This window comes from Apteryx mantelli, chromosome 3 (genome assembly GCF_036417845.1).
Source record: "Apteryx mantelli isolate bAptMan1 chromosome 3, bAptMan1.hap1, whole genome shotgun sequence".
NCBI classification, from domain to species: Eukaryota; Metazoa; Chordata; class Aves; order Apterygiformes; family Apterygidae; genus Apteryx; species Apteryx mantelli.
Window position 1 is genome coordinate 30,720,915 of NC_089980.1, and position 13,146 is coordinate 30,734,060.

General features: G+C 36.5%; 1 protein-coding gene across 3 annotated transcripts in view; it reads right to left on the reverse strand.

Moving 5' to 3' along the window:
• The window catches only part of MARK1 (microtubule affinity regulating kinase 1), a 64,381-nt gene that overhangs the window by 24,007 nt on the left and 27,228 nt on the right, over nt 1-13,146 (reverse strand). For 2 of the 3 annotated variants that reach the window (XM_067293039.1, XM_067293038.1), the window contains exons 4-7: nt 5,436-5,484; nt 4,236-4,301; nt 3,144-3,214; nt 2,108-2,164 (exon numbers count right to left, since the gene is read on the reverse strand). The exons of the other annotated variant lie outside the window; for it this stretch is intronic. In XM_067293039.1, coding sequence (XP_067149140.1) covers nt 2,108-2,164; nt 3,144-3,214; nt 4,236-4,301; nt 5,436-5,484 — 243 coding nt within the window. The remainder of the gene's footprint in view (nt 1-2,107; nt 2,165-3,143; nt 3,215-4,235; nt 4,302-5,435; nt 5,485-13,146) is intronic. 3 annotated transcript variants of the gene reach the window in all.

Genomic DNA, 13,146 nt, shown 5'->3' on the forward strand with positions numbered 1-13,146 from the left:
AATCACAGAAACAGTTTAAGTAGCAATGGGTCTTGCACTCTCTCTTCTTCTGCCAGCATAGCCTGGACAAAATTCCACATTTTCTTATGCTTCTTCCTAGCCGACTTTGAAGTAACTTACTTTTCATGGAGTTTACCCTTCCTGCTGTTGAAAACAAAAAGGCTTATCAAATCTCCAAAGCAGTACTAGACCTCTGCCTTCAGGTACTGATAATGCAAATTGGTTCAGCTTTTAACATGGATAAAAGAAGAGCAGATGTGAATGCAGACACAACTTTATAGTTGCCTCTTCCCTCCCTCCAGCTCCACGAGAAGAGTTTAAAGTGAGACAGAGATGACACACAGTGTTTGGAAAGGAGAGAGGAAGTGAGAATACATCCTCAAAACCAGAAGTTTAGCCCTTTTTACTTTGGGTAATGTATTTTCCATTGGCTAGAGTGCCTGGCTCTCATAATCACACTTAACACTGAATGTTTCAAACGTGTCTAGCGTAACTCCCTCCAAGAGCAGGGGGAGAGAGAAAAGCAAACAAAATCATCTGGGAGCCTGCCTTCCAGTCTTGCAGAAAGGAAGCGGATAAGCAGCAGAGAAGTTGCGGCAGATGGTAAAAGGGAACTTGTGCGAGTGCTGCAGAGCAATTTTGGATAGTCCTGTGAGCTATGCGGTGAAATATATGCACGCTATGCAACCAAGAGAAATGAATGATGGGTGGAAGCTGGAATGGGCGCTGAGAAAGAGTGAGATGCAGGATACTAAATAAGTGCAGAGGGGTAATGCAGTAGAAACCAGTAATGCAGCTGGGCAGACCAAGCAAGTGGAGAGTAAGGATGAAGTGATGCTAAATATACAAACAAATATAGGGCAGAGACAGCCAGGGAAAGAGGTTTGGCCAGCTGAGCCAATAGTCCCTAGGAGCAGACTTTCTGGAAGGCCTGACAGAGGCTGCAGTAAGCCCCAGGGAGGATGGCAAAAAAAATTCACAGGCTTCAAACCATGTAAGATGGGGAGGAAATTTTTAAATCAAGATCTCAATGAGATCCAGCCCTTTCCTTCCTTTCATTCTGTTTTAAGAGCACCAGCCATGTAGTAAGCCCTCCAAATTCAGATGAAAATAGTCCTGGGACAGGGAAAACTCAGGAGACAAGGATGGATTGTCCAGTACTATACGTATGTGCAGAAGCTGACAGATCAATAGCTATAAGGAAAAGATTCGTAATGAAGAGATTGAGGGCATGCTGCAGCATGTTATGAGAAAGTTAGACAAAAGATGCTGGTGAAAAATATAAGGAAGAACTTGTCCTCAGCTTTTCACAAGTATTTAGATACACTAGTAAAAAAGAATCTACATCATTGTTTTCTTTGCAATTATACAAACATCAAAGTAAGAATGCAAGCCACCTTTTAGTGGATGAGGATCTTGTGCCCAGGTCCATGATACAGATAAGTCCACTTAACTTCATCTGGCACAAGGACAACTTCAGACTGAAGACTTATTCTGCAACTACTATTGCAGAACTCTATGCGCCATGGCTTGGTATGTTTACACAGAGAGGAGATTACTCAAAAGCAGCAAAAACACCAAACAAACAAAAAAACCTTAGTCTAATTTGTTTGCCTTCAATTTCTCTTTTCTGCCTGAATTAAACACTAAAAGTATAAATCACTAAGGTGTAAGATAAAAACAGATTAAAAAACCCCAACAAATTTCTTATGAATCATTAGGAATGGAATGTTTTACATATTTTGCTATACATTTTTAAAATTGAAAATATTTTAATTAAATAGTGCTGACTGCTATCATTAAACCTCTGCAGCTTCAGTGTGTAGGAATCTGCATGCCAGCAGGTATAATTCTTTGGAGAACATTTCTTTTTCTTAAAGCCAAAACTAGGATGAAAGTAACACTTGTTCTATTCTTGTCTCTCCCACGTTCCAACAGGCAAACCACATTATTTCTGTGCTTCAGAAATTTGAGAATAAAATACAAGCAAGTCATATTTCCCTCATTTACATGTTTGAGGCGTTCAGAGTCTGTGGCGATAAGCAGCATACAGGATGGAATTGAGTCTACATTGTCAATTAGTAAAATAAAAGAAGTAACAGCCTACCTTAAGATCACGATGAACTATGCATTTCTGGTGACAGTATTGCACAGCAGATACAATCTGAAACACCAAGATGATCAGTAATATAGTTAACTTGAATCTCAGTGTAAGTTTGCACATATCATTTAGTACTTTTGCCTCCTGATATGATTCAGGAGAGCATTATTTTAGTGTATATAAGATTCATTAAAAGCTCAAATATTAAAAATGGAAAATCCTTAAATGCATAAGAATTGGTTCTTCTCTGGCACTTCATTATCTCCATAATAAGTTATAAATATATAAAACACAGCATGGATATAACTGCATTGTAATTTTCTCATTAAAAAGTTTACTATAAAGGCAAAAATGGTTATTAACTACATAGTTCAACATACTTATAAAGTAGGAGAAACATCTATTTTAAATGCAGATCACCCAAAAGCAAGCACTAAAAGGAAACAGTAGGTTTTTTGTTTTTGCAAAACCAATAGCCAAATGTGCCATTTCAGACTTTATTATTTGAAATATTATTAGCATACCTCATCCCTAATAGATTAATTCATTATACTTAACATTTTCATATATACCTTTTACATATGTATAGCAAAATACAAGTCTGAAACAGCAAGTTAGAAGCAGGATAAGAAAAAGATTAAGATGAGAAAGTTTGTAATAAGGAGATAAAGATCTGTTACAAAATGCCCTTCACACAAAACAATGTGATATCATACAGCAATATACATTTAATCATATCAACATCTCCAGATAGAACACCTATTTAAATTCTATAATACTCAAAAAAGGATTAAAACCTAAAGCGAGTCACAAAAGAACTGGCTCTTAGGAACATCCACTAAAAAAAGAATGTAAAACAGTCCATTACTATTTTTAGATAATACTTAGGAAACGTATTTTTCTCTTCAGGGATTCTTTCCACTCCAGCTTTAATAAACATCACCACAACAATGAAAGTTTTTTAAAGCGAAAGAAGCGCGTGCATGCTCAAGTCTATGTGAAATATCATCAGTAGAAACAAAAGAAAGAGTTAATTTCATACCTGCCTGAATTTTGCACGAGCCTCTTTCTCTTTCATTCTTCCATGTGCAACTAGATAGTCAAACACCTCTCCTGAACCAGAAAATGATAAAGCATCAGTCCTATTGTCCAGGTTTTATTTCAGACTGCTAAGTGCAAGCAAGCATTACTTGAAAACAAGCCTTCCTGTTCTCAAAGAGGAGAGAAATGGAAGCAGCTAGGAAAAAAGCCTTTTTACTGCTTGCATTTCTTTTAATTTTTCCGACATATAATTAGTTATGATATACCAAAATGGACCCCTTTATTCTAAGTCTTCTTCAGTGGTCCTTTATAACCTTATTTTAAAAACACTAAGACAGGGAAGGGAGAAAAAAGAATGAACTGTGATCATGAGAAATATTTATGCTGCATATAAGATACACTGTGGAACAGACAACTTCCTACACATATTTTTGGGGTATCTCCAATTATCTTTCAGTTTCATTTAACAATATCTGCATTATTATTATTTTTTTTTTTTTTTAAATGAAGCTGCTCGAATGCCTTTCAGATCCTCACCTTTGCTCTATCTGAACAGCCTTTCCTACCTGGTTAGTAACCCTGTGCCGGGCTCCCTTCACATGCTCAAATATTTCCCATCCAGATGACAAGCAGCTTCTCAAGCAGGCTCCAACTATCAGCTATGCTTTTTATGATTCTGCTGACCACCCTTCCCAAACTCCTTATTCCCATGCCATAGACCTGGCTCCCTTGAAGTGCTTTGACACACACATTCAAGATAGAAAGAGGGGCTAGCGTTTGCCTAAATACAGCAGACACATACTGAGTTGAGTTTTTGCCAGAACTGGCACCAGATTATCTCCTGAAACTTCAACTGTAAACTTCAGAATGACAGCTATCCTTAAGCACAAACCTAATAGGTTACTTTACAAAACATTACGTAAGGGAGAGAAAAGTCTGACCAGGGAATTCTGTTAGGACCGTTGTAAAGGTCAGATTGGAACGGCCCATTAACCATAAAATCCTCAGATTTTTCAGTTGTTCCCAGGCATGCAACCAACAATGCTTTCCATACTTCAGTTTATCCTTAAAGCAGGATTAAGAATCCACTTACCCCCACTGGCATATTCCATTACCAAATACAATGTCTTTTCAGTTTCAATAACTTCAAATAATTTTACTGCAAGAAAAGTGAATGAGAAAAAGATTGCAGCAGGCAGCAAAAGCATAGAACAAACAAAAAAGCCTTATTCATAAAGTGAGTATCATTTATTGCCAGCGATGACACTAAACCATAAGAAAACTTGATATCCTTTAGGTTAGAATTCTTTTGAGGGGGAAAAAAAGCAAATTAATTTCTAAATCACAGTTGATAACAAAGCATATTAATTTACAGTTTTCTCAGAGTTTATGCACACTACAAACAAGTTCATGCTGAAATTAGTGTTTAATTTGCCACAGACTTCCTTAAGATCATACAGACCTTCTGTTTCTCTAGTACACTGTTTCAAGTTAGAAATTTGAGACATTGACCCAGTATAAAATGAGTAGATACCATAACTGTTAGAGACTGAAAGACTTTCCTCAGATTACAGTAGCTGCCACTCATTTAAAAAAAACACCACCACCCCCCGAAAACAACAACAGCAGAAGCTAAGAATGCTGGAAAAGCAACAAACAATTTAAGGAATAAAAAGGGAGTGCCTAGCATGTAACAACTTGTATGCCTTGTCCATACCTTGTATGCAACAAGCCCTCTGGCCGATTCAGGAACATTAACTGTCTCTGGAACAAGACTGTCCAGCCCTCCTCAGCCAGAAGAATTGTCATCACAAAGTAGGGCCCTGAAGCTGTGGGGTAGGGGAAAGAACTAAAGCAGAAAGGGAAAATTACATACTTTGCAATTCTGATTTTCTGGAAATATCAGTTTGCAGGAGTCTTTCCTAGACTGAACTAAGGAGTTTCGCTAGCTTCATCTAAGAAACTAATGATTTTTGGCCACTGAGAGAAATTTTAAGTGTAAAAAGAGGAAATCAAGTCCTCAAATGACCATACAGTGCTCAGCACCTTTTACTTAGTGTTGCTGCCTTCCTTGACCAAACAAGTTATCCCCTCAGAGCAAAATTCCTGCTTGCAAGCAGTGTCCGCAAAGTACTTGAGAAAGTAAAAATAAAGTGTTTACTGAATGCTTACTGTCCCATTATCTCAAAAGTGTTTAACAAAAACATAGCTGCAATGTACATTCAAAATAAAGCCAAAAGAGTACAATGTAAACAGTTAAAAAAAAAAGTTTGCAGAAATGTAGGACTCCTACCAATATTGGGATGATTCAGTATCTTCATTATTCGTACTTCTCGAAACAACTGTTAAGGAAGCAAGACAATTTTTTAAAGTGTGTTTATTGAGGAAGAGTTACTTAAGATACACAGTTTTGTAAGGGGAAGAGGAGCAGCATAAGTCACACAAACATTAATAGAACATATTATATTTCAATGGGTAGATAAATATAACGCCGTGAACTCCAGAAAATGTAATCTACATCCTATACATTATATAATAATAATAGCTGATAACAGCTAGGACCATAAGTTACTATCAGCTACATATCAAAAATACACTAATTTTAAAAGGTTTGTATAAACAGATACAGGTAAGTTTTATAACGCTTTGTGGAGTGACAACTTTTAAGAGTCTCTGCTGACCAAAGCCAGTAAAGCATTCACACAAGCTATGGCTAGCTCTTCTCTCTAATGTTTTTGGCCACTGGCAACCTCAGTTAACTATACCGAACACGTACAGAACTGTGGGGACAAGGTTTAGGATGGGGGGGGCGGGGGGGGGGGGGAATCTAATACACCAATTTTAAAATAGAATTAGATACCAGAAATCCCAAAGTCCCACAGAAATGAGGTAGGTCAGTTCACATTTCTCAAAACTAACAAAACTTACACTGGGTCACAAATGACACTCTTTCCTCCCCCCCCCCCATCCTCCCCCACCCCAAAGGTCTGCAGTTTTATCGTTGATGAAAATCTGCCTTATGATCCGAGTCACATAATTTAAAGGAACTGGACATTGGACAAAATTATAGCTCTAAGTATATACTTTTCACACAATGCTTTGTTTTTAAAAGAAAAGCAGAAACTAGATATAGCATTACATTTTTAGCATGCCTGGTTTTATCAAGTAAATAAATAAGAAGTGAAGCAAGACTAACCCAAGAGCTCAAAGGGAAGAAGGCAAACAAAAGGAATCTAAAGTGACTATATAGTTTTGTTAGTCTATACTAGAGGCTGGCAATACTGATAAGTTTGTAGCTTTTTACTTCAGTGAACAACATATCCCCACTGCCAAATCTAGTCAGTATGCTGGATACTCTTTAGTCCCATATTTCAGCTGGACCTGAAGTAGGATGCTGAAACGCAAGAAAAGCTCATTGGCTTCAGCACGTTTAGCCATTTTGGAAACAACATGTTAGACCTACAGTCCTCCTTATAGGGAAATCTCGCTTAATGTAGAAGTGCATCGTTGCTGTTTTGCTTCTGTCTGATGTCTCAGAGGACAAGGTCAGCAGTGCTCTCCATTTTCAAAGTTAGTCCCATTAGTTCAGATGCGGCCTTTGCAAAACGGTAAAAAGATGCAAGCTACAGACTTAACACCTCCTCAAAGAGTAGCACTTCAGTTAATATTTTGCAATGGCTGAGGCTACAAGTTAGAGAGATTAAAATTATTTTGCTTAGACAACACTGATTTTTCATTCCATTTGTGTCATTTAGTCATGACATATTTCTAAAATTCTGCATTTATTCTACAAATAAGACCGTAGAACAGCATATTTTTGAAATTCAGCTTTTGAGCAAGCAATACTCTTGTAGGTCAATATTTACATTATTTAAGCATTTCAAGCCAATTACTATCTGCTTGCCTTTATATTGCAATTAAACCAATTTCAGAAGGAAACAAAGACTATAAAAAGATTTCTCTGGGAAAACTACATGATATAATTTCCTTGGGTTCAAAATGTAATACATAGGCCTATAATACTATGTGCAAGAACTAATGTTAGCAAATACACTTGTTTGCCCATAAAGCCAGTTACGCCCAGGAAAGTTTCCCAACAGGCTGTTCTTTAAGCACTGTATTTTGTTGCACAAGAAAATTTGTCAGGTAAATGAATATCAATTAGTCAGAAGTTATACAAATGGAAACCGATGGATTGTACAGTACAATACCTTCAGAATAGCTTTTAAGCAGATATATGCAAAACTAATTCAAACCAGAAGATCAGAAAGATGTTTCATAACTTAACAGTATTAATATCGGTATAAAAATTACTGTAATAAGCACATCTCTTCAGAAGCAGGATTAAAATATTAGACTTCTATAAATAAAAGCATTTCAAATCTAGAAAAGGAGACCATTAAGAAATACAATTTTACATGTAACTTGAAGCATGTAATAATTTCCAAAAAATTATGTACATTGCTCTATTCAATATTCTCACAGGATTTAGAATTTTACTAACTGGTTTAAGATTCAAATTGATTTCGCAGTGACAGGACATTTGTTCCACACAATATGCAATTTTTTTCTTCCAAAAAGGAGAAGGCTTGTTAGGAAGCAGACAAAAAAGTCTATTTTCTTTAAGACAGAATGTTACTGACCTTTAGCCTGATACAGATACTTCACTATATGAATTAAACAACTACTTTTAACATCTCTGAATAGCATTACTCACACCACCAAAACCCAAAATATGGGTCTAGGTTTATTGTATACAAATGCAAATAATGTTTTTACTACATCTTGTATTATATATTCTGTTGAGTAGATCTTTTTCAGAACACTGAATCATTATTATCATACAAGAGCAGGTGCATGGTTATAGTAGTCACTATGTGCATCTCCAGAGGAAGAAGTTAACAGTCTCAATTTTTTGAAAGAAAGGAGCTATTCTAAGGTAATTTCTAAAGCAACTGAATGAACTCCCAAGGTGGACTTGGGGAAATTTTTCCCGGGGTGTGGGTGGCTTTGGGGATCTTCCCCCCCCCTCCCCCAAAGGTACTTCTTGTGCAGGTCGAAATCTGTGCATGTGTGCTTAGAGCAAAAACTGGATAAGGCGTAAGCAGAAGAAATTGTCTTAGGTGACTCTTATCCACACAAGCCATGCCAAGCACAAGCTGAGTGGAAACTGGCTATTGTATTTTACAGATGGGATGGCATCTGCCTCCACACAAATGGATCAGAGCAAGGAAAGAGACAAATCAGTAGAATAAAACCCATAAAAATAATTTGTCGCCCATAAGAATTCCATATACAAACCCAGAAACAAGGCAAAATAAGTATCTCTGAGTTACCGCCTTTTTCTTCGCTTCAGGGAATTCTTTCTGCTTCTGTATATAGCAGAATGCTGCTATATAGACATTTTTCCCAAACATAGCACTCTGAACATGCCAGTCCTCTCTTTGTATTCTCCAATGACTCCCCCATTTCATTCAAAGATGATAAACTATTTATCTTCAAATATCTTCAGGACCTTTTGCTACCCTCCACTCTATCACCTCTTATTCACTGCAGAATTGTCCTAGCTCTGGTCCACGCAATGGAAACCAACAAGTTTCCCAACTTCTGTGTGCAGTTTCTGATGTTCTCCTTCACGCTTAGCAGATGACATCAATAAAACTACCTCAAAACAGTCTTTGATGGCTGCAAAATAGCTGGGAAAGATTAGGCTGGTGTTGAAACAAAACCACTGCTTTTCAAACTGACCAACAACTTGGCATTTTTTAGTTTGCGTTGCTCCAGTTACCTGCACCCACTCACATTTTCTGGTCAAAGTTATACTGTAAAATACTTAGGACAGAAAAAGCAATTTTAACAACTAGTCCTGAACTGAAAGCTACTGAATAGCTGAAAGGAAAGAAATTCTTTCAGCAACAACAGTATCACTAGCACTATTACACAAAGATTTTACTGTATTATAAACATTCTTGTAACATAGACTGAAGTCAGAAATACTTAGCATTTCTTTACAAGAAGTGGCACTAAATAACAGTAATATCGTTAATAAAATTAAAAATACATATTATTTGAAATGCAAAATTGAAGTCTTAGAATATCTGTAGATATCTACTGACTAGGTGACTTGTTCTGAAAAAAGGATTAAAAAGTAAATACTTGTACTCCCTGCAAAACTCCTCTCCTTATAACTGACTATCCACTAAAGAAATTACAGAAGAAGGGGTGCCGTCTTTATGGGAAGACCCACGTTCCCCTGGAGTTTGTGTTCTACAGTTGCTGCTATTGGCTTCTGACAACTTTCAAGCAGTTGTTTAACTGGTTGTTTACTTACCAAGGAAATTAATAATACTTTCAGACTTTTTTGAAGTAACTCAGACACAGGCATCTTGCAAATCAGGAAGATGCAACATACATATTCCACAATACTGCTACATGCCTATACTCAGCTATTTAAGCTCTGCTAAAGCTTCTTGGCATGGTAGGTATCTTCCAACCCAGGGTAAACAGAAGAACTGCAATACTGGAACAGCATCATGTACAGACCGCAAACGCAACCACATTAAACCTAGGGTAGTTCCTGGCCCATCTGGGCCAAGGGTCTCTCAAATGCTGAGTGGGAAGAATGAGTAGGAAATTTTATCTGAATATAGATGTTCAAAACAGGGGAGGCGGAAGGGGATAGAAATTGAGCAAATAAACTGTTTTCTGAATTCCCAGTGTATATTCAGGATTTTACTTGGTTCAGTATATATCTATCTCTCTCTCTCTATATATATACACACACACACTTATACAAATTAAGAAAATGCCAACATTCACTCCTCCACCTTCCAAATTTCTCAAAAGAGAAATAATCTATGATACATTAAAAGTGTTCAAATGTTAGGGTAAATTAACATATATTGCAACTCTACATTCTTAAAGTAGCAAAGCACTACTTTAGTATAAATCTTATGCAAGGGGAAAGAGAAAAATTTGGTATTCTGGCCATTAACACTACTTATGTCAATAACTATGTATTTATAAATGGAGATTTCTCTAAACAATAGCCACTAGGCCCCTCAATGATACTTTTTGATACTCAATGATAGTGGAATACCAGGTAAGAGATGTATTAAAGCAACAAGACCATATTTATGATTTCCTGCAAAGCCAAGTTTGTTAGTTTTGTATAAATTTGGACCGAATATAGGGACTAGCTCTCCTTTTGTTATTAGCAAAGCTGCAGAATTATATGGCAATCTATTTTATTGTTACAAGAAACAGCACTTTCAGAATTCATGCGTACCCATATTTTCTTGAGCACCACTTCACTGCTCTCTCAAAAGGTGAAAGTCCATTCTAACTTTTTGTTTTTTACCCCCTGCCAAACATTTATAAGACTGCACTTCATCCTTAACCAAGTGCTGCCGTTCAAAAAGTTCTTGAACAAGTGCCTACTCGCTGCAAACGGGTTATGGCCTCAACAGCTTTGCTTATAATTGAGGACAGCCAGGGCCATATTCCTTTTGCAGAATTTGCACCTATGTAGAAGGCACAACGAGGCTTGAAAATATGATCCCTGCTTTTGGAAATTTCATTTTTCAAGGCATAGATCACAGAGAAAAAGATCTTCTGTCACCTCGTTGCTGACACTTCTGCCTGCTGTCATTGACATCTGCATTTAAGATTTACTATTTACAATCATTACAATCAAACTAGAAATCTGCCTATTAAGGCTTTTTATTGCTTTGAAAGACTTGGATTTGAATGTTTCTCTAGGTCATAAATCATTATTCAGAAGGGCTGTTGCAAAAAAGCACAGCTTTCAATAGGTAACATAGTGAAATTGTTCCAAATCTTTTACAATTTACTTTTGTTCTGCTTTTCTTAATGACAGAAAGAACCTAAATTTTAGGCTTTAGATACATTTAAAGAAAATAAAAAGAAGCCTGCTGACCCCCCCCAAAAGGGGAAATCTGAAAATGCCACTTGCTATTTAAACCTATTAAGGAAAAAATCATCTTTAGCTCCACTAGCAATTTGCATAAGAGCAACAGACCACTATTCCAGAAACATTGCTAGTGAAGGCAGTACAAGAAAATAATTTAATACAACAGACATGCAGAAAATAGAACAGCTATTTTGATACAAATTCAAGATATGATGCCAAATACTTACATTTGGCAAAAATTATAATAACAATGCAAAAATCTAAGTTGGTACAGTATGTTTTATCAAGACAGAAAGTCCACAAAAAAGCCAATTCTGTCTTCTAAACAGGTGCTCACTAAAAAAAGTTGGGGACCACATACCCAACAACTAGAAAACAGAAGATTGGATAGAGTGTCCTTAATTTGACATTGATTTGCCCACTTAAAGAGGTAGAGGTCCTGAAGCAAAAAGTATATGATTATGAACTTAAGACTATCACATTGTATGCCCAAGGAGGCCAAATTAAAAATTCAGAAAGCCAGCTTACTTCTGTCCTTTCCTAACATTCGAATGTTTTAAATTAAAGTAATTAGGATTGCAAAGTAACCTGTGCATATTACATTTGTTAACGGGCCATGCCACGTAAGACTGGAAAGCAGTGAAGGACAAATTAAATTTTCTTTGCTTTCATACCTGTGGCAACTACAGACACAACTCGACACCTTCAGCAACTGAACTGTGCGTTCAAATATTTCTGTTTACAAAACAGAACAGTACATGAACGACTATAATGCCTCAGCTCATTTTACCCAGTTGTATCAGTAGCAGCTACCAAAGCAAAACCTACATGCACTGGGTATCCTTTATTTTATAGTGAATGGAACGGCACCAGGTCATTCACAAAACTCAAGATCACTCCATAGCTATGGTATTTAGTTAAGTGTCTGTCAAGAAATTATTGAAGGCCTAAAAGTTTTGCATTCCTAACATCACCTCTTGAAGAAAAGTGACAGCCTAATAGTCCTAAGTACAGGAGAAGCCGTAGAACAATCCACCTGCCCACCCCAAAACCTCTCTGGGCAAAATAAACAAGTTTTCCAGGCAACAAGCTAGAAGGCTGAAAAGTATTTTCTGCTCCTTTAAAAATACAGAGTACAACCCTGATGATAAAATTATAAAAATTCACATTACATTGATATTATATAGCACATAATGAATCAAACTTTTAAAATTACAGTTGAACTAAAAGGGAAGCTACCATAACCTTATTAAATAGAGAGAATACTGAATATAGGCTGTTTCTTCTGTTTACTTTGTTAGCTGCTTATTTCTGCCCGGGCAGCTAAATTTATCCAAGTTCAGATAATAAAAAAAAAAAAAATAATAATAAAAAAGCACAACAACAAAAAATAAATGACTGTGGAACTTGGAGATTTCATAGAACAGAACAAGAACTTCTAAAGACAGACAGACATTTTCTACAATGCAAAGCAGACAACATAGACATCAAAATACAAATAGAAGGTACAATTCTGACAAAAGCAATTCTAAGTATATTGAAATGTCGAACCATCCTCCCACCCCTAATTTCCTCTAAAAAGTGATAGTTGCTTGACTGACTGCACAAAAACAGTGCTTATGCTTACTTAAAAGCTTTCAGGGCATCAAAATTCAGTTTCACTCAACATTTTCAGAAAACTGCAGCAAACTGAAAACAGACATTTAAAGTCTCAAAACAAGATTATTTTTCTGAAACTTACAGTCAAGATGTTATAATGGAAAATGTTATACCAACAACTAATCACATTTTCCAGTACAAACAGGAGCTGCATGGAATAAAGATTTCTAAAAGTTATTGAAGGAGGATGGTATTGTGGTTAAACCACCGAATTTAACTTCGGTCCTCACTTCTGCTACAAGCTGCTTCTAACTGCACCTAAAAAAGTTTCTCTTGCTATCAGCTTCCCACCCACAAACAAGTAAACAGCAGCACTGTCTTACTACATGACTATGTTAAGGCCCAGTTACAGTAAACAAAATATTACTCATGCAATGTGACTGCATCTTTTATAGGTTAAAGACTCCATTTA